At 61.0% G+C, this 20,315-nt stretch overlaps 1 protein-coding gene across 3 annotated transcripts in view; it reads right to left on the minus strand.

Annotated features, from left to right (window-relative positions):
• Positions 1-20,315, minus strand: part of SYT7 (synaptotagmin 7) — a 59,077-nt gene that overhangs the window by 16,077 nt on the left and 22,685 nt on the right. The window contains exons 2-6 of one of the 3 annotated variants that reach the window (XM_044259424.1): positions 18,787-18,890; positions 14,151-14,230; positions 10,064-10,195; positions 5,127-5,495; positions 1,100-1,222 (exon numbers count right to left, since the gene is read on the minus strand). In XM_044259424.1, coding sequence (XP_044115359.1) covers positions 1,100-1,222; positions 5,127-5,495; positions 10,064-10,195; positions 14,151-14,230; positions 18,787-18,890 — 808 coding nt within the window. The remainder of the gene's footprint in view (positions 1-1,099; positions 1,223-5,126; positions 5,496-10,063; positions 10,196-14,150; positions 14,231-18,786; positions 18,891-20,315) is intronic. The other 2 variants (XM_044259426.1, XM_044259427.1) reach the window with 2 other exon arrangements.

A 20,315-nucleotide genomic window follows, 5' to 3' on the forward strand; every position in this document is an offset into this window, starting at 1 on the left:
ATTCGACAGACAAGGAAGTAGAGGCTCAGAGAGGGGCAGTGACCGGCCCACGTCTGTAGAGCGTGTCTCTGCCGCAACCAGAACTAGAAGGCCAGCATCCTGGCCATCAGCCCACATGCTCTCCGGGAGGCTTTTGGTCGTGTGGAGAAGCAGACCCGACTGAGGTGAGGAGCCCTCCCTCTGCGACTACAGCTGTGCATCTGGCCCAGCCCAAGGCCAGGAGACCGGCGGCAGCCACACCAAGGGCAGGCTCCCTCCACCTTCGTGGCACTGCCCGAGCCTCCGACCTTTCCCGGTCTCCTTTCCCCACAAGGGCTCCACGCCCTCCCTGAGACAGGAGGCACCAGTAGGTGCTTCCCCGAGTTCCTGATAGTCAAGACTACGGCTAAATGCCCAGCCCTCTTCTTGGCCTGTGTAAACAGGGAGCCTCGCCGGCACCCGTGGCCTGCTCTCGGACCCTCCCCCTAGTCCCTCCTCCTGGTACCTCAGGTTCAGGGCTGCCTCTCAGTTCTTTCTGGTCACCAGGCCTCTCCCACGCCCCACACCCTCCTACCAGGGGTTCTTCTTCAATCAGCCAAGCAGCTCAGCCACACCTGTGCAGTACCCCTGTGGTGACGGGGTGCTACCTTCACCCCAGCGGGACCTCCAGGCACGAGGGAGGTTGAGGTGGTGGGGATGAGGGAGAAGAGGCTGGTGCCCCTTCCCTACATCCCCCCTGCCCACCAACCACCAGAGAAACTGGGATTTCGAGGTCGGGGGTGGGGCAGAGATGGAAGATGAGGGGCAGCAAGGGAGGAGGGAGCCAAGCAGGGAGATGGGGCAGAAAGGTGGGCTTGCTCCGGGCGAGGGCAAGCATGCCTGGGGAGCAGGCTCGATCCAGAATGGTCCCAGGATGGCCACACTGGCCTCGGACCCAAGGGACACCCGGGTTTGGCGTGTGTGAGGGCACCAGCTGGGGAGGGGGCTGTTCTCCCGCTCCAGGATCGCTGAGGGCACCGCCGCCTCATCCAGCAGCCGGGCCAGGGCTGGTGGAGGCCGGCAGCCTCTCCACGCCTCCATCTCTGCCGCTGCCGCTGCAGGCCCTTGCCTGTGCTCGTACCTCTTGTCCCCCTGAGCGTTCTGGTTCTGCTGGGTTCCTGGGTTTTGCAGGTCAGGGATATTGGCAAAGTCATCCTGTTCCGAAAGCCCTAAGACCAAGGATAGCACCACCATCCTGCCTTCCCTGCCCGAGGTGGGCAGCCCACCGGCCGGGAGGAAACGAGGAGGCCCCACGGGTTGGGGCAGGGAGGGGAAAGAGAGAGACAGAGACAGAGACAGAGACAAAGAGAGAGAAGAAAAAAGCGTAAGAAACTGGCCCTGCAGGAGAGAAACCACACACTTTAGCACTGTCAACAGTTGTAGAGCAGAGTCGGGTGGACGTGGGGAGGAAGGGAATGAGGGGAGGTGTCCACAGCCTGAGACCCTGCCTGCCTCGGGGCCAGGGAGCAAGGTGCTCTGGAAAGACTTGGGGAAGGGGCTGGGCAGAAAAGCCCGATGAGGGGGCATGTGCCCAGGACACTGCTGAGGAAACTGTTAAGGAAGGCTGGCAGGGGTGGGGTGGGGGAGGCCAGGGGATCAGGGGAGCATATGCCCTGGGGCACTCGGACTTCCAAGGAGAACTCATCTCCAGTTGAACAAAGGCCAGAGGCTACACACTGGGCCCCTGGGAGAAGAGGGAGGGGCTCCATTGCCATCTTGCTTTGGGAAGGGCAGGCAGGTTTGGGCTCCCAGGTGGGAGGTTCTTAGAAGTCTGGAAATCCAGTGGGCGCTGCACCCTCATAAAAACATCTTAGGTCATGGTCAGCCAGATGTCCTTGACACCAGGAGGGGTCCCTGAACACACAGCCCATCAGAGGAGAATGGAAGTCCCTTCTGGTTTGAGGTGTGCTGGCCATCCTGGGCCTTCTTTTGAGTCCCCCTTCCTGGAAATCCAGGGAAAAACCACCAAGGCTTTTGAGTCCAGTTCAGGGACCTTTCCTTGGAGAAACAGTCCAGAAGTCACCAAAAAGCAAAGGTGGAGAGAGAGAAAGAGCAGGGACGTGGCCAGGTCTGGAGGGAGCCTGTTTCTGCAATGAGGAAGATCTGGAAGTGGCTGGAGTCATTCTGCTTTGAGGGAGGCTCAGTCCAGGCAGTCCAGGAGCTGGCATGTGGGTAGCCGCGTGGGGCCAGAGGTCAAGATGTGACATTTTTCATAGGCGACATTCTCGGAGAGCTCCGTGGCCACTTCGGAGTCACCCTGCATTTTCCAGGGATGGAAAGTGACCTGCTGCCCCACAAAATCATCAGAGTTCATGGGCATTTTCTGGGTATTTTGTGGAGCTTATCCAGCTCTGGGTCTCTCATCCAAAGGAAGAGGAGGAAAGCATGTCTCAGGAAGGGACAAGGGAAGGATGGTAAGCCTGATGAAATATTCTGGAGAGGGGGATCTTGGGTTGGGAGATCTGCCCTTCAACCACCGTTATCCCGTTCAGGGAGAGGTGGCTTTGGTTATTTCCTAGAGAGGTTGTCAGAAGGGAACTCAAGCAGATAACACGCGGCACCTGGGGGGGCTGGGCTCAGGGAAAATGGGAGATGGCAGCGGGGGCCCAGGGAGGGGAGGAAGCCAAGTGGTTGCACTGCCTACGAGGTCATATATCTTTGTCCTGGGCACATTACTCCAGGTTGACACTCCCGCTGGCATCTAACTTTTGGGTAACAACTCCCCCTTCCCTCAGGACAAATCCTCGTTTTCTTTGTTCTCTGCCCACCGGTACTGTTTCAGAGTTGGTAAAATTCCATTTGGCTGCTTGGGAGCTGGTGGAGCTGGGGGAAGGAGAACCCAACGAAAACAACATGTTTTTCCCTGGTTAATGCATTTTCCAGATACTCCTTTTGCTCGTCTTGAAAACAAAACGGCTCTTCTGCATAAATTCCCAATTTGTCATTCTCTCCAGCAACACAGGTTGCAAGGGTGAGAACGAGGGGCAGGAGGAGAGTCTAGGGAGAAGCTGGTGGTATTGGGGAGGTCACAGCCATTAAGCAGGAGGAACACCATCCTTCCTGCAAGAGGGGGTGGGGTCCTGGGAGGTCTGGCTAGCCCTCCCGCCCTGGCTATCTCCGTAAACCAGCAGCATCTGGGGCAAGAGAAGGGCCTCAGAAGCACACCAGCTAAACTGTAAGGCGGGGGTCAGAGGTGGGCAAAGTACAGCTGGTGGCCTGGCTTTCTACAGCCTGCAAGCTAAGAATGGCTTATGCGTGTTTAAAGCATTGCTTTAAAAAATGTGATTGAGACCACGTGCCCCACAAAGCCTAAAATATTTATAATCTGGTCCTTTACAGAAAAAAAATTTGCCGACCCCTGCTGGGAAGAATGACAAGTGGAGGAGGGGGGTGCTGGGTGATCTCTAGTGGTGACCAGCAGGCAAGGGGCCCATGAAGCAATGGTGGGCACGGCAGTGTGGACCGTGGATGCTGGTCCAGCAGTGCCACTCATCAAAGCCCAGTTGAGCAAAGGCGCAGCGGGCAGGGAAGAGCGGGTACGTGGGGGCTTTCCTGCAGCCGGCTCCCTTCTTCCCAGGGCCTGGGGATGGCTCCTACCCCAGTTCTGATGGCTGCCAGAACAGAGAGCAGGGTGACAGCTGTGTAAAGAACAGCCGGAGGGCAGGAGGAGCGGAGGGGTGCAGGGGCTTGCCGGTTCTCAGTTCTGTTCAAGCCACAGAAGAACCTATTCCCTTGACTCTCCTAATCTGCACCAGTGCCATCATATCCGGCCTGGAAGCCAGGAGGCTCTGCTGGGCATCTTGTCTCATGCAGGCACCAGCTGGATTCCCAAGGGTCCTTGGGTGGGGGAAAGCCCCCGCAGATGTGCTGCCTGGATGGGCCAAGTAGGGCACAGGCAGCATGGACGGCCAGGCCAGGGCAACGGGCCATTTGCACGGGTGTGGGAAGCTGGCATGACAAGGCCTCTTCTGTTGGGGTGCCTCTGCCAGGGGCAGCACTCCTGTCTGCGCTGGAAGCTTGGGCTGGGGTCTCAGCTGGAGAGGTAGGAAGCTTGGAGGGACCTGCTTGCCTTCAGAATCCCCACCATCTTGCCAATGAGCTGGACCTTGATCTTGGCCTTCCCTTTCCTCCTGCCTTTCTCCTCTCCCAGGCTTAGTGCTGGTCTCTTGCTCTATGGAAAGTGCTCCCAGGGAAGACCTGGGCGATGGAAATAATCCCCAGAGCCTGGAAGGAAGGTCATGTTAGGCCGGAGGAGGCGAGTGATATCAGGGACCAAAGCCCAGGTCTGCCTGGGCTCCGAGAGTGAGTGCAGATGCCCAGAGCGATGCCAGAGAGAGGGAGTGCGGTGGGCAGGGCTCCTACCTGTGACAGGGCGGGGGTTGGGGGGCAGCATGGGACTGAGTTGGGGGGAATGAGGAATGGCTGCAGTTAGATACCCAAGGTGGTGGTTACTTCTCAGGCCTGTGCACTTGAAAGAAGCTTCTGATTTAGAAAGAACGTTTCCTAAAGCTTTGGGGGGAACATCTGAGGTTTGTCCTCAGGGGATGGGTCATTCTGGGAGCCGGAGGACAGGTGGCTGTAGAAGGTCAGAGAGGCAGAGGACAGGGCTGATGGCAGGAACAGGGGAAGTGAGAGGGAGGGAGGAAGTGCGGGCGCAGGAAGGTGAGCAGAGTCGGGTTACAGGGAAGGGGTGATCTGGAAGCTTGGAGGCAGGGCCCAGGTTTGGGAGGAGGGGAGGAGGCTGGCAGGGAGGCCGGAGCAGCCTGGGACTAGCCAGAAGGGGAGGCGGACCTGGGGGCCTCACCGGCATTGTCCCGTGTCCCTGATGACTTTTAGCGTTGGGTGGTGGGGGAGGGGACCTTCTCCGAGCCAGGGGGAGGAATGGAAGTGGGGGAGTTGGGGTCCTCACAGGGGCGGCTCAGATAAGAATCCTTCCATGGGGGGCTTCAGGCACAAGCCTCGAGCCGCAGGAGGCTGGGGAGGGGTGGGCAGAGTCTGCTTGCCTCAGAGGCAGAGGGGCCATGGAGGGCCAGCCGCTCCCCAAGGAGATGAGGGGAGAGAGGCTGGGTTGGGAGGTGGGGGCCGGCCCGCTCGAGGGGGGGACTTACAGGAAGGATTTCATGTCCAAGCCTCGGTTTCGAATCTGCCCCACCACGTGGTCCCAGCTGCCCGGGTTGGAGCGGCTGCGGCCGCCGGCCGCCCGGTACTTGGAGCCGGCGGAGGTGCCCTGCCGAGCCTGGCCCCGGCCATAGGCCCGGGGGTTGGAGCCCGGCGCCGAGGCCGCGTGGGCCTGCAGCTGGCCCAGGCTCTGGCTGGTGGGGGGCTGGCTGGGCTGCCGGCCCCGCTGGTGCTGGCTCAGCGGCTGCTGCAGGCTCTGCTGCCGCATCAGGGTGCGGGGTCGCTGGCATTTCGGCTCTCCCGTGGAGCTGGGGATAGACTCAAGGGTAGTGGCCGTGGACAGGGTGGAGTCCTCGAAACTTGGGGCCGGTGGAGGAGAGGAGAGAAAGGAGAAGCAGGTGAAGGGATCACAGTGGAGGAGAAAGAAGCCGAGGGTCAGGACTAGGAGGCCCCAGTGCAGGGCGCGCTCTGCCGGACCTCGCGGGGCCTCCATCCCGGTTGTCGCTGCCGCGCCGTAGCTGCCACCACCTCACCCGGGAGGCCACCGAGCCCCGTGCCCGCCCAGAGCCCGCCCCCACCACCAACCCTGGGCTGGCCCTGCCCAGCCCACCCCACCCTCTGGCCTTAGCTTGGCTGGCGGAAAAACGCCTCTCAGACCGTGGGAGCTGTGCAGGCTGCGTGGTGAAGGCGGCCCCAGGGCCCCGGACCTGGTGTGCTGGAACGGCAGGGGGTGGAGGGAGCAGCCGCCGCTCCCTCCCGCCGTCTCGCTGGGGGACCCCAGGAAAGTCTGCCTCTGTGATCTAAGTACGAATGGCCTTTGGAGACATGAGGAAATCCAGGCCAATGCAGAGCTGGCCTAGTAACGTGTGACGAGACAGGGAAAGCCGGCCTTTCTTATGCTTGCGCCACAGAGGCTGGGGACTGTCCCCGGACACCCTCTGTCTTTGGGCCTCTGCCTGGTTGCCCTGGCTGCCTCAGGGCTGTAGACCTTTGCTCTCCTTTCAGGGCTCCTTGTTTCTGAGGTGCAGGGTCCCTTCCTGATTTCTTGGGAGTGACTCCCAGTCAGAGGAGGGAGCCTGGGAAAGAATCAGATGAGGCGGGAGCCCCAGGAACCACCTGTCTGGTCACTTTGCCCCAATTCTGATGGAGGACAGGGTGACTATGCATTCGCAAGAGGGTGCCCTCCTAGCAGGCCCACGGCATCCCTGGAAAATGCTGGTAAGGGGACAGGGACAGACAGGAAGCAGGACACGGCTGATCAGAGGCAGGAAGAGGTCAGAGGAACCTGGGCTCAAGCTCCAGCCCTGCTGCTTCCGAACCATGGGACTTTGGAAGAGTGAGCCCAGCCCTCAGTTTCTTCATCTGAGTGTCTTCATAAAGCCCGGGCGAAAATCATCCCTGAGCTGCCTCTGTCCCAAGGTTGCCATGGGGACCCAGTGAGGTCAGGCCCGGGGACATGTATTAGTTAACCGTTCCCCATGTCAGGGGTACCTGCAAATGTCTCAGGAGACGGAGGTAGGAAGAGTCAGAGACCCCGGGCTTCCCCAGGCAACCTGCCTGCTTCATTCCCCCGGCCAGAGACATGAGCACATCCCACAGGCAGGGCCAGAACCTCAGAGGTCCCAGCCTCCTCCTCTGTCCCCTCCCTCTGTCTCCCAATCTAATGGTCAAGGGCAGGGGTTGACCAACTGTGGCCTGTGGGCCAAATGTGGCCCACCACTTGTCTTTGTAAATAAAGTTTTACTGGAACACACTAACTTACATCCTGTCTATGGCTGTGACAGGCTTGAGACGGCAGGAAAGATACTATGTGACTTGTGGAGCCTAAAGATTTTCTTTCTGACCCTTTACAGAGAAAGCTTGCCAACTGTTGGTCCAGGGCCACAGGGCAACCATGTCCCCCCTCCCCGCCTCCCCGCCCAGGCTGTCTGCGGGAGGGGCTCCAGGGCCCTTGGAACCGCTTTCACCACTGCAACCAGACCGCAGCTTTGCTCCCCACGAGCCTACCCTGGGAAGCAAAGGACAACAGTTAGGCTGCCCCTATGGGCTAGAGAGAGAGAAAGAGAGAGAAAGAGGGAGAGAAAGTCAGAGAATAGAAAAGAGAGAATGAGAGAGAACAAGAGAGAGAGAAAGAGAGAGAGAGAGAGAGAGAGAGAGGCAAAACATGGCTTTGGCTGGGAGCTGGGGTCCTGGAGGGGGCAGCAGTCTTGCTCAGCTCAGGTCTGCAGCCAGGGTTACCACCAGGGTCAGGCCAGGTAGGACCACAGCCCTCTGTTGGGGGGTGGGGGGGGAGGTTAGGCAGGGGAGGACGACACTTGGACGGCCTCCTCCTCCTCCTTGCTGACCTCATTTTGGTTTCCTATCACATCCAAAATTAGTCCAATTTACAACCTCTCAGTCACAGGAAACTAAAATTGGTGCCTCCAGGCCTGGAGCCAGCGGATGGCATGGAGGCTTCAGCCGGCCTGGAGTCTGTGGCCAGAGTAGGCTGGGGAGGGTGGGGTGCTGGGCCTGGCTCTCCGGGGAGTGTGGGGCTTCCCTCCGAGACCTTCCTGAGGCTCAAGGGAGAAATCGGCCTGTGTGCCTTCAGGCCAACTAGAAATAAGGTCTCGGCACAGTGGCCCTCTGTGGTCCCAAAGCGGGAATCATAGGCCTTCTGAAGAGAACCGGGGCGGGGTGTGTGTGCGGTGCTGAATGGAGGCAAGAGGACAGCCCCCAGCTAAGAAGGGTCAGGGCTGCCAGCCTTCTAAGTGAGAGGCTGTCTGCTCCCTTAGCTGGGAGTGAGGCAGTTCGAACAGCTGAAAATGGAACATACGTCCCAATGGGTGAGAATGGTCATAGTTCAAAGGATTTAGAGCCTGGAAAGGCTCAGCTGTGGGGAAATGGAAGTTTCTAGAAGCCAAGATGAGAATAAGGCAGCCCCATGGTGGGGGAGGAGAGAACATACTTTCTGCTGTGAACAGGGGCCAGCCCTATGTCCGCGGCCCAAGAGAGGGACGGTCTTGTCTGGAAAGCTCTGAGAGCTTTTAAAAAGGAAACGGCTCTTCTGTCTGACATCCAGACCACCCTCGTCAGAAAAGAGAAGCTAGCTGGGGCGCTCAACAACCCAACCGCCAAGAACACACCACCCACCAGCTGACAGTGGGACAGCTCACTGCCCAAGACCGGGACAGCCAGTGGCGATGGCTGAGATGAGGATGGCCCCATGGGGACAGCCCAGCTGCTCAGGGTGGGCCCGCAGGACAGACGGGGAATGGTGCGAGCAAGAGTGGGACAAGCCGATGGAGGCGCCTGATGGTCAAAAATGGAATGGCTCAGCCTCTGGGTCTAGAGCCACCTGCTGGCTGTAAGGGGAAAGGCTGGTGAGTGGCATCGAACGCAGGTTGAGAGCGGGCCCGCTCCCCAGGGATGGGATGGTCCGATGGCTGAACGACCACAGGTGGCCCACAGAGGGATGACCTGACGGCTGGGATGGGGCGGCCAGTCAAAGAGGATGGGATGACCTGAGGATTGAAATGAAGCCACCTCAGGGGCAGAAAATGGAATGGCTTGGTCACTGGCAAGCAAAGAGACTGATGGGGGGGGCAGCAGCCGGAGGCTGGGATGCGACACAGTATGGCTGTTGCGCCCGATGGCGAGGATGATGTGTGTCTTGTGAAGGAATGGAATGAGCCAGAGGCCGAGGACGGCACCTCTGGGGGCAGCAGCGGGCGTGCCGGGGGGGTCCCGCTGTCCCCGCTGGCGGGGGGGCCGGCCCGAGCTCACGGCTCCGGCTCCGGTGGCCACAGGGCCATGACTCACTTGGACAAGTTGAGCTTCCCTGCGGCCAGGTGGCTCTGCACCGTCCGCCAGCGGCCTCTCCCCGCCTTGCCACCGCTGCCCGGCTCGCTGGGGGCAGCCCCGCCGCTTCTCAAGGCGTCCTCTCCGGGTCGCGGCACCGGTGCTGGCTTCTCCCCCGGCCGGCCTTCCCGCTCCACCGCCAGCCCCGCCGCGGCGGCCACCCTGGCGCCCGACAGGAGGGTGCCACTGGAGGCGCGCGGGCCAGAGGGGCGCCGGGGGTGGCGGTGGGGGGGAGAGGGCGGGCCACACGCGGGGGTGGGGGTGGGAGAGGGAGGAAAACAATGACAGATAAAAGGAAGAAAGAGACAGTGAGAGAGGAAGAGAGAGACAGACGGACAAGAGACAGACAGAGAGAGAGAGAGACACATCAGCACTGCGAAGTAGGTGAACAGCAGAGCCTGCAGAGAGGAGAGAGGGGGCCGGGCGGGCTGGGGTCGGAGAACAACGCACCACGACAACGGAGGGGCGGCCCCTCCCCACCGCCTGGGGCAGGGGCGGCGGGGGTGGGGGGGAGGGCAGCCACCTCCAACTCTATCCCACAGGACAACGAAGGGTTAACGACGGAGGAAGAGCGGGCTGTCCAGGCCAGGAGGCCCCAAGGCAGGGAGAAAGAGAAAGCCGTGTTAGTCAGAATTCATCACCCCCACCACCGTCACGCCATCACCGACCACCGCCACCGCGACCACCGACCACACCGCGACCACCGACCACCACCACCGAGCAGCCTGGGCAGCGGCACACAGCAGGGAGGAGAAAGCGAGCCACACCGAGAGGGAGGGACCAAACGGGCAACCCCATCCTGACTGCACAGAGAGGGGGTGGGGGCCGTGGAAGGGTGGGGGGACCCACTGTGGGGGTTAGGGAGGCTCTCCTGCTCGGCTGGCCCTGGGAGACGGGGGAGGGGGGGAGGGGAGAGGGGGCGGGTGGGCACGGGAGGGAGAGGGGAGGCAGGAGGGGTTGCTCGTCTCCATGGTCGGCCTGCCCATGGGTGCACCGGTTGGGGGAGGTCGGGGACGGGAGCAGGAGGGGAAGTGAGGGCGTGCGCAGATACTCGGTACATAGGATCAAACCAGGTAAAGTCACTCACTTGAGGGACAGTCGTGGGTCGCCATAAGGGGCGTAGGGTGAAATGTTTAGAATAAACTCCTTGGGAGGATAGGAGCTCCATTTCTGCTGCACTGTGCTCTCATTGTTATTCCAAAAGTCTCTGTCTAGATCGCTGGAGGGGCAGAGAGAGAGGGGAGAAAACAGGGAGATACAAGAAGAAACAAGAACCGCAAGTCCTGCGGGGGCAGAGGGGACAGGGGCCCCGGGGCCGCGCACACAGAGAGCGGAGAGGGCCAGGGTCTGCTCCTGCGGGAGGAAGAGAGGGGGCAGCCGCGCCCCGTGTGGATGTGCACACACGCGCCCGCACACGCTCACACGCTCGAGGGCCGAGGGCCGGGAGAAGCCACGCAGAAAGGAGGCAAGCGGCTGGTGGGCAGGCTGGAGCCTCGCGCCCGGGAAGCTGGTGGGAGAGAGAAAGATGGTGAGAGGGGAGGGGAGGAGAGGGAGGGGGCTGGGGGTAGGCCTGGGGGAGGATGGCACGGGCAGTGGGAGGAGGAGAGGGGGCTGGTTTCTGGCTGGAAAGAGCTGAAAGGTAGATCAGACCCTGCGGCCAACGTCTTGGGAGCAGGGGTGTGGGGGGCCCATTGCTCCTGGCCTCAGTCTCCCCACCTGCCAAACCAGAAGGTTGGCCATAGCCGCTGGGCTGTCGGTTTTCCCACAGTGGAGACCCGAAGTTCCCTGCTCTTCTATCCACCTCCACTGAGCCACTCCTGGAGCAGATCATGCTCCTGGCCCATCTTTCTCCTCTTCCCGTTGGCCCAAGGTCCCCCAGCCTCCTCTGCTCTCTCCCCTCCCAGGACACAGCTTCTGCAGGAGCATGGGGGATCTCAGCCGAGCTGAGAATAGGCTCCTCGTTGCAGATATGGTGGTTGGGTGGCCTCCCAGAGAAGAGAAGGGTCTCCAGGCCTCTGACCTTGCTGAGGGTGTGACCAGAGTCATCCAGAGCCCTTCAGGTCCAATGTTTTGGGGCCTGTGTGGAGGGAGACTGCCTTTCTCTCTGGGGGTTGACAGGCAGACTCAGCCCCAGGCCCTTGACACGTACCTGACCTGCCAGCCTGGGTAGCCTCTTTCTGTGCCCCTGATTCTTTTCAAGGTGGAGCTGTTAGGTCTGGAAGGGACCCTCCGACCCACACTTCCCACCCCCTCCTGCTCTGAGACAAGTCACACCAATGAGGCAGATAGGCTGGAAGAAGAGAGAATGTGGGGACTTCCGCCGGGGACTGGCCGCAGAAGCCTTGGCCAGCAGGAGGCACAGCCTGGAAATCCTAGGAGCCAAAGGCAAGGGGCTCCATCAGCTTGTCAGGCTCCTGGGGCCCTGAGGAGCAGGCCTGGGAGCACAGGGAGAGGAAAGGCAGAAGAAACAGGCCAAAGGAACATTCTAGAAGGGAGTCATGCCAGAGCCCTCAGAAACACATCTAGGGAAAAGGGCCCTAGGAAGTGTTGGGGTGAGGCCCTGCCACTGCTCAAGGCAAAGGCAAGGGCCGTGTTGTGGGGGAGGCACACCCTCTGAAGATGGGGCACATGTGTTCTTGGGGGACCTGCTTCTCTCCCCCACACCCGACACCAGAGCTTGACCTTGACCTTGGTTCTCTGTCTCAGACCTGGGAACAAAGGAGAGAAGCTGAGTGGCCACCACAGGCCCAGAGGAGATGGTGGTCCTGGCCCAAGGGGGGTGTGGGCAGCGTCTGTCTGTCCAGAGCGCACATTAGAAACGTCTCACAGGGACTCTGTACACAGGGTTCGAAGCCAAAGTCCTGAGTCAGTCTGTGAGAGGAACAGCGGGGGCTGACGGGGGAGAGGCAGGACAGGCCCTCAGCACTGGGAGGCCCCTTCCTGGAGAGGCTCGCTCGACAGAAGACCCTATTCCTGCCAGAGACATCCTTTATCCACCTCCCCCAGTGTTACAGAGAGATGGAACAAGTTGGACGGCCCCCCTCCCCTTGTCCCCTCCAGATCTCCAAAATCAAGTGTCCTCCAATCCTAGGTCCTGCAGAGAAAGAGCCACCAGGGTCATCACTGCCAGGCTGGTTTCCCACCCTCTGTTCCAAGGAGCTCCAGGGTCCCTCATGTAGTCCGCTGCGGTACTGGAAAAGGCCATCTTTAATTTTAAAAGTCTGGGACACACAGGTTCCTTTACTGCAGGACTTCTCAGAGGCTTTAATGTATCAACGAATACCCTAATCTCCAAGAGGGGGATAGAGTGTGCAGTGCTTCCCAAACTTAGTTGGTCACGGAACCCATGAAACCTCAGTAATTCATGGAACAACCAGTAATCATTTATGGAGTGCTTTGAGGAACACAGTTTGGGAACCACTGCTAAAGAATGCAACATCCCAGAATCCTTGACAAAAGATCCCTTCAGAGGAGGTCCTAAGTGCAACGGGTAAGCCCTGCTTCCTGCCACTTGAATGGCTTTGGGCCCTGGCAAGAGGTAAAGGCCTAGGAACCTAGGGGCATGCTGAATGGTGGCTTCCCTCCCCTGAGGCAAAGGCTCTGTAGCTCAGCGAGTGGGCAGAGGCGGCAGCTACAGAAAAGAGGGGACAGCCACCGTTGCCCTCCCTTTGTTTTCAAGAACATTCGAGGGTTCTGCCCCGCCCCAGCCTGCAGAGCCCGCCGCCCACTGTGCTGTCCGTCTTCCCCCTTGCTGGTCATCCCATCTCCTCTCACGGGCCCTTTCCACGACTCTCTAGAACATATCCATCCCCAGGTTATGGTCACTCGGCAGACAGGCGCCCCGGGCCCAGCTGCAAACTGGGTTAGGGGCCTGGTACAGAGGAGGCCCAGGGGCTGGGCCAGGCCCCACGTGGTCTTTCCCCCGCCTTCAGAAAGCCGGGGGCGGGGGGGGGGGGGGCCTGCACTCGGCATCAGCCCCTGAGACCCGCCAGCTCTTTGCTTTGAAGACTGGAGAGTGTGCAACCAAACCACTTCAAAGGCTCCCCGAGGCCTCCTCCCGAGCCTCCTTCGCCCCCAACCTCAGCAGGCCCATCCCCCCCCCACTTGCCCGCATCCCCCCCTCCCCACCGCAAGGCACTCGCCAGGAAGATTCTGTGAAGGCCCCAAACAGGGTCAGAGCAAGAGATGAAAACAGAGGAGGAACAGCAAGGAAGCCCTCAGGGGCAGGGGAGAAGGGGAAGGGAGAACACGGACAAGAAGGAGGGACAAGGCTGTGGGAAGGGGGCAGAAGGTAAGGTGTGGGGCGGGGATGGTGCAGGCCTTGAGTTATAGGAAGGAAGTGGGGGTCAGGAGGGGTTGGGGTGGCTCCCCTTCAGGTAAAGCCCCTTGCTGGTAGGCTCTGCCCTCGAGCTAAGGCGGAGGGGAAGGCCTGGGTTTATCAGAGAGGAACCTTCCAGAGAGAACCCTCCTTCCCAGAGCCTCCAGCCAGGTGGGGTGGTTGGTGGTGGGGGCCGCCCTGCGTGTGTCCCAGCGACCCTCTGCCGTGGGCTGGCCGAGGTGGTCTGCAAGGCAAACCCACCTCCTTGAAGAGGGATCTCAGAGCAAAAGCAGGGAGCCTGGGGGAGTCTGAGGCAATAAGACAGGCCGTGGGGACCGGGAGTGACAGGGAAGGAAAGAGTCCCCACTCTCCGCTTCCCAAGTGGCCCAGCACTGAGGTCCGCCCACCTTCCAGGTCACCCTCAGGACCCTGGTGAGGCCTTAGAGAAGAGCCTGAGCCCCCCAGGAGAGGGGATCCCAGCGGGGGGCGGGGGGCTCAGATATGCGGGGGAGCTGGGAGCCTGTTGGAGATGGCTGCAATGTGAGGGGAGATGGAGGGAACGGCCACCAGGGTTGAGGGAGGAGGCAGACAGAGCGGGAAGTGACAGCGGCAAGAAAATGGAGCTGGGGTCCTTGGAACATTGTGGGGGGGGCACAGGCAGAAAAGCTAGAGCACGGAGCCACCCTGAGGCAGTAGGAGTGTGCGGGCAGGGGGCAGGGAGAGAGAACAGCGCCCGCCCGGTGCGGTGCGAGGGGGAAACTGAATGGGTGTGTGGCCAGCTCCGGGGCACCGGGAGGCTCCTCCCACATGGGGCTGCCTGCGTGTTCCCTCCCCAAACTCGAAGCCTGGCACCTACTTGATGGCCTTCTTCTCACTGCGCCCACGCCCTGAGTCTGGCGTGCCCACGGTCTCCAAGGAGTTCTTGTAGCGTTTGCCCTGTGGAGACAGCACGAGGGTCACTCCAGGGAGACAGCACTGCGCCCTCCCTGCCTCCCCAGCACGGGCCTGGGTGGGGGGCAGGGGGAGTAGGCTGGGGCCCGGCCTTGGCCACAAGGAAGCTGTCACCACTGTGGGGGGCCAGCTCCACTGCTGTCTGTTTCCCCTCTGGTAGCTCCTTGGCCCCATGAGGCCTGAGGACCGACTCTGCCCCTCGAAGGGCACCCCAACCCCGACCCCCAGGGATGGGGCCCCTCCTTTCTGCCTATCTCCTGGGGCTCTGGGCTGACTCCCAGAAACACATCTCCCTCTGCCACGGACAGACGGCTCTCAGGCGCCTGGCCACGTCATATGGGCCACGTCACCACCCCCAGATGGTGGGGGTGGCATCCTGCAGGGGCAAGGTTGGCAGTGGCCAGTGACGTGAATGGTGGGGGCAGGGAGAGGGCCCCGTGCCCAGTCCGGCTCAGGACCGGGTCCAGCACTGTCTGGGGGCTCCCTGGGGTCCTCCTGCCTTGGGCAGTGAGGCAGGACAGGGCCCAAACACTCTCCTTTATAGGAAGGCAGCTCAGGAAGAGAGGCTGCCCACTGGCTCTGAGGCCAGGGCAACTTGGCCCACACCCCAGAGTTCCTCCCACCAGCTTGGGGTCGGGGGAAGGCTGGGCAGGCCAGGCAGGGGGGTGGGGTGGGGGCGGTCTCTGGGTCTCCTGGCGAAAAGAAGGGCCGTGGCTGCAGTGGAGACCGGGCCTGCTGCTGGGAAGGTGAGCCCCATTCACCTTCTCGGTTTGGGTTTCTAAATTTAGCTCCTGCAGAGCCGGGCACCATTAACATTCCTGGCTGCCATCGAGCGTCCTCACGCGCACCCACGGGCCACAGGCCTGGGCCCCAGGCCGATGCGTGCAGAAGGGTGGTGACAGCCCAGACACCCACACACACCCACACGCACACCCGACGTGTGCACACACATCTCCCCACCATCCTGTCCTGTGCTCAACACCGCGGCCACGACAGTCTACCCTCCCTGAAACCAACGAAGAGCCGCACAGCCGTGTCCCCAACACTCCTGCTGGCTGCAGCCCCTTCCAGGCCCACGGAGCGAGCCTGGCAGAGCTGGCGGGGTTCCCCAGAATGCTGTGGGCAGAGGGGCAGGCTCCTCACTCTACCCCCAGCGCCTCCAGGTCTCAGGAGTGCCGGGGTCCTGGTCCCAGCAACGCCGTACCCTCCCCGGGTCACCCTGGTCAAGTCCCTTGTCCTCTCTGACCTCCTTTCCCTCCCTTCTGAAAAGGGGTGTTGTCACTGGATGAGCCCCAGGTCCCTCATTCTCCTCATAGATAGGACAGGTTCTCTCCTGACTCACTTCAGCAGGGCCCCCCCCCCCCCGCCAGGGGAACGCAGCCCAAAACATTAGGGACTGTCTGGTCTCTAGGACTCAGTGTGGAAGATAGTATCCAGCAGTGCTCAGAATGGGTCCCCTGAGAGTGCCCCGGCCCCCTGGGGTCTCAGCCCCAGGCTGTTGCCTCTGAGACAAAATTTTGAGAGTGAAAAAAACAGAGCTGTTGGTTCCTCTGAGTCCACAAAACCTGTCTTCGCTCTTTCCCATCATTACCCAGAAGTTCAAATCCCCAGGAATGCCTAGTCCAGACTGGGACGATCCGGGCCTGGAGCTGCCCATGCTGGCCAAGGGACTTCTCCAGGCAGAACCCCACCCCCACCATCCCCCCCCAAATCTCTCTCACTTCAGGCGGTGTCTTGGCAGGGACGACCGGGTTGAGGGCCCCCCAACCCGACCACTTACTCCCTCTCCTCTTTCTCTCTTGGCAGGAGAACTCGTCCTAGGCAGCACTTTCTTCTTCTTCTTCTTTTTTTTTAATTTTATTTATTTGACAGAGAGAGATCACAAGTAGGCAGAGAGGCAGGCAGAGAGAAGGGGGGAAGCAGGCTCCCTGCTGAGCAGAGAGAGATCCCAGGACGCTGAGATCATGACCTGAGTGAAGGCACAGGCTTAACCCACTGAGCCACCCAAGTGCCCCGGCAGCACTTTCTTCTAAGGGGGAGTCAGCTGCCCCTTCCTGGAGGCGGGGCATGGCTGGGGGCCTGGCTGGGTGGGCTGTCCCCAGTTCAGGCAGGGCCTGCCTCTGTTCCTTCCACAGCACAGAGAAACTTCCCCTCCGGCTGCCATGATCAGTCTGCAGCTCCAGGAGCTGCGGGACTGTGGGGGACAGGAGCCAGGGCAGGACTTGAGTCGGGATTGGGGGGGACAATGACAGGAAACCCAGGCAGGGTCCAGGAGACCCTGGGCAGCTCTAAGGGAAGCCAGTCCCATCAGCCTGCTTCTCAGGGATGGGGTTGGCCAGGCTGATCTGGAAAAAGCCAGCTGGAGATTAAGGAAGTTATTAATGTTTGGAAATGGGATCTGGGCTGTCGGGGTGTCACATCACTATCACTGCTGCTGAGGGGACAGGCGGGCAAGGAAGGCCCAGAACTGTGCAAGGGGCATATGAATTCCTCTCCCGGAAAGCACAGAGGCAGCCCAGGCAGAAAGCTCCCAGCTCCCCCCATGGGGGGCGGTGGGGGAGGAATTGAGGCAGGGTTGTGGGGCTGGGCAGCTGGGGGGGGGGGGGAAGTCACATAGACCATCTGTGGCTGGGACCCCCGGGGAAGTCCCTGGCTGGAGGGTGGGAGAACAGGCTGGGTCAGGGGAGGTGCCTCCCATACTGGGAGGTCCCCCACCAGCTATGAAAGCTGTCATCTTTGAACACTGGTCCCCAAGTGAGTGGAGTAGGGGAGAGGCCCTCACCACAACACACACACACGTGCACACACACACGCTGCACACACACACTGCAGCACTCACCAGGAGAGATCAGGACAGTCGCTATCAGCTCACTCAGGTGGAGATCTAATGGGATGCGGCACGCCCCACCAGGCAGGGATGAACTCACACACGCACTGCACCAGGCCCCTCAGAGTGGCCCACTCAGCACACAGACCCCCACTCAAGGTCACCGGCAGCGCCTGCTCACACACCTTCCTCAGCCTTCAAATGCGGACTTGCACACAGACAGCAGAACAGACCCTACACAGGGTGGCAGCGCAAGCCCGCGTTGGTGGGGGGGGGTCGCGTGCGCCTGCGCGCTCAGCCCCTCCCCTGGCCTCGGAGCACATGGCCAAGTCCCCTCCTCCACCGGCCCTGAAATTCCGGAGAGACGATGCAGACACCAGGGATCCAGGAACAATGCAGGATGGCCAGCCTGGGGCACCTGCACAGCATGCCCAGAGTGGGCTAGGGGCTGGTTACCAGTACACTCACACTCAGGACACACGGGACCGAGCTGGCCTTCTTCATGGTTTCTCCCCAGGGGAAGAAGCCCTGGAAACTGATGGTCCCAGGATGGAAACCGTGTTCCCCATTCCTGAGTCTGCCTTTCCTGAAGGAGACATGCTGGGTTGTGGGCCTCTAGGGTCCTTCTCAGAGCTCTCTGACCCTTATCTTCTGTAGGATTGGGGCTTGAAGCCCCTGGCTACATGGTCCGCAGGGCCATGACCCTCCCTGCTCATCCTTAAGGCCCGTCTGTCTCAGGCAGGGAGAGAATGCGGGTCTCAGATGGGGCGCCTGGCCCCCACTCCCTCAGTTCTCAATCTAGGGGCTAGAGGTGTTTGTCAGAAACGCTTTTGCACCCAATCCCAGGGAAGGCCTGCCATCTGGGACACCTCTGGGTCCACCTTTGGGGGTGCCCCGTGCTTGCTTTGACAGCACATATACCACCGTTGGGGGTGCCCCACTGCAGCCCCCAAAGTCCTGGGCTGGGGCAGCAGGACTGAGGGTGGGGGGTTGGGGAGGAAGCAGGGTGGTGGTCTAGCCTTGTAGCCTGCCCAGGGCCCCTTTGGGGAGCTGTGGGCTGCGTGCGGGCGGGGTAGAGGCTCAGCCAGGCTTCTCCTCCCGGGCCTTCCGGTGATGAATATCCCTCCTGATGGTCTCGTTACTTATTGATGGCCTAATCCTGCTCGTTAATTCCCCAGCCCTCGTTAAAAATGAAAAGAAGCCGTTTGTGCTTGTACAAACCCCAAGAACCAGGATGGATGTACTGGCGCTGGGGTGGGGCGGGGCGGGCGGCGCCTCCTCATTGGTCAGGAGACCCCGCTCGGCCACGCCCAGCCCTGGGTTGGGGAGAACAGCGGGCGGGCGGGCAGTGGGGAGCCAGGCACTGGGGTGGGAGGGGGCCCCGGTTCTCAGGCGGTTCTCAGGCCCCTCTTACCTTTCTTTCTGGGGGAGGGGGCGGAGCGTGTGTGCCTATAGTGGAGAGTGTGCGAATGCCCGAGAGACTCACGTCTGTCCTCAGCCGTGTCCCTAGGTGTGTGGTTCTTGGTGTACACACGACACATGGGCCCAGCACCCAGGCAAATGCAGTGCGTGCATGCGTGTCAGTTCCTGCGGAAATGGGCCCGACTACGTGAGCAGGTGGGTCAGGAGCCCTAGAGAGGGTTCAGGAGCCAGGGACTGTGGGGGGCGGGGTGTAGGGCCCCGCCCCGCCCCCCAGGGCCCTCAGGAGCCTCACCAGTTTGCGCTGACACCAGTGGCAGAGGCCGCAGAGGACGACAGTGACGCTAAGGCTGACGGTGATGATGGCAGAGACCAGCAGGACATCGCGGGTGGGTGCCCCTGGGGAGGACATACACAGGTCAGACCCTCATTGGTCAGCGCCACCCACCCTCCCTCAGCCCTGAGCACCCCCCCCCCACCTCCAGAGCAACTACCCTACCCTACCAGCTGGCCCCCACACTGGGAGCTCTGAGCCTCAAGTTCCACTCCCAGCTACCCTTGCTGGCTGACCTTGGGAAGTTCCTTTCTTTCTCTGTGACTCAGTTTCCTCATCTGTAAAATGGGGGAATTGTGCAGGTTGAAGTTCCTCCCACACCCTCCCTGCATGGGCTCCCTCAAAGGGAGATGCCGAGGGTGCCCTCCGCCCAGCCAGGCCTCAGCGCTCACTTCTACTCCCCCTAAAAAAGCCACTGCCTCTGCACAGCCTTCCTGCTCGGCCCCCTCCCATCCCCTCCGACACTCTGAGCCACGACTCCAGCCCCATTTCCCCAAAGGGCACTACGTCTGAGGACATCTGCCCCACGGGCACTAACAGACCATCAGAAGTGTCTGGCCCAACCTGGATGGCGAGCAACATGTGTAGTCCAAAAGGGAATTTCTGGAATCCTCTGACTAGCCCTTACCCCCTGCAGCTCAGCTTTCCTTGGATGGGAAGACCACCCAAGTGGCCCCTGTAGGCCCTGCCCTCCCACCTCTTAGCCCCCTGAGCTTGCCTCTCTTGCTCCCCCCACCTGGTTTAGCTTTAGCCAGTGGGATGGGGGGGGCGCGAGGGGGTGGGGGGCACCAGAAGCTTCCATTCCAAGAGCTCAGGGGTCTTATATTTCATAAGTGGCTATTTGACAGACCTGGCCCAGGACACAAGCCCCAAGTTCCATGTAAATCCCACCCCTTGCTCGCTGTGGCTTTGGAGAAGTCACATAACCACTCAGTTTTCACCCATGCAAATGCAGATTAAACCTCCTCCCCGTCTTCTCACAGGTGGTTGCAAGTATGAGCCCAAAGCAAATGCAAGGCAGGCAAAATTTCACCAGAAATTCTCGTGTGGGGGAGTGAGTCGAATGAGAGCAGCAGAGATCACACGTGCACTGTAAATACGTATGCACTAGGGTACGTCCTGAAGGCAAGTAGACGCTGTTTATTTACAGAGGAGCCTGCGTGGGCTTTTCGGTGCGAGCGAGGGCGGTAATTAAGAGCTGACGGTATCTGTCTGGTCCTGGTTCCTGCGGTTTTAGCTCCTGGGCTCCCGGTCTCCATTGCTTGGCTACGGGGCATCGCGGAGAAGGGCCCGGCGGTTCACCCAGCTCTCGGGGCCCTTGGGGTTCCCTCCTACCAGCACTCTAGTGCCCTGGGTGGTCCGTTCACCCCCTGCTCTCCCTCAAGTCCTGCTTGGGCACCACCTCTCCCTTCCCGACTTCCTGAGCCTCCGAGCTGTGGGAAAAGGCCACCTTTACCAGGTCCCCTCCAGTCCACCTGCCAGGTCAACCA

Source organism: Neovison vison, chromosome 7 (genome assembly GCF_020171115.1).
Source record: "Neovison vison isolate M4711 chromosome 7, ASM_NN_V1, whole genome shotgun sequence".
Lineage (NCBI taxonomy): Eukaryota > Metazoa > Chordata > Mammalia > Carnivora > Mustelidae > Neogale > Neogale vison.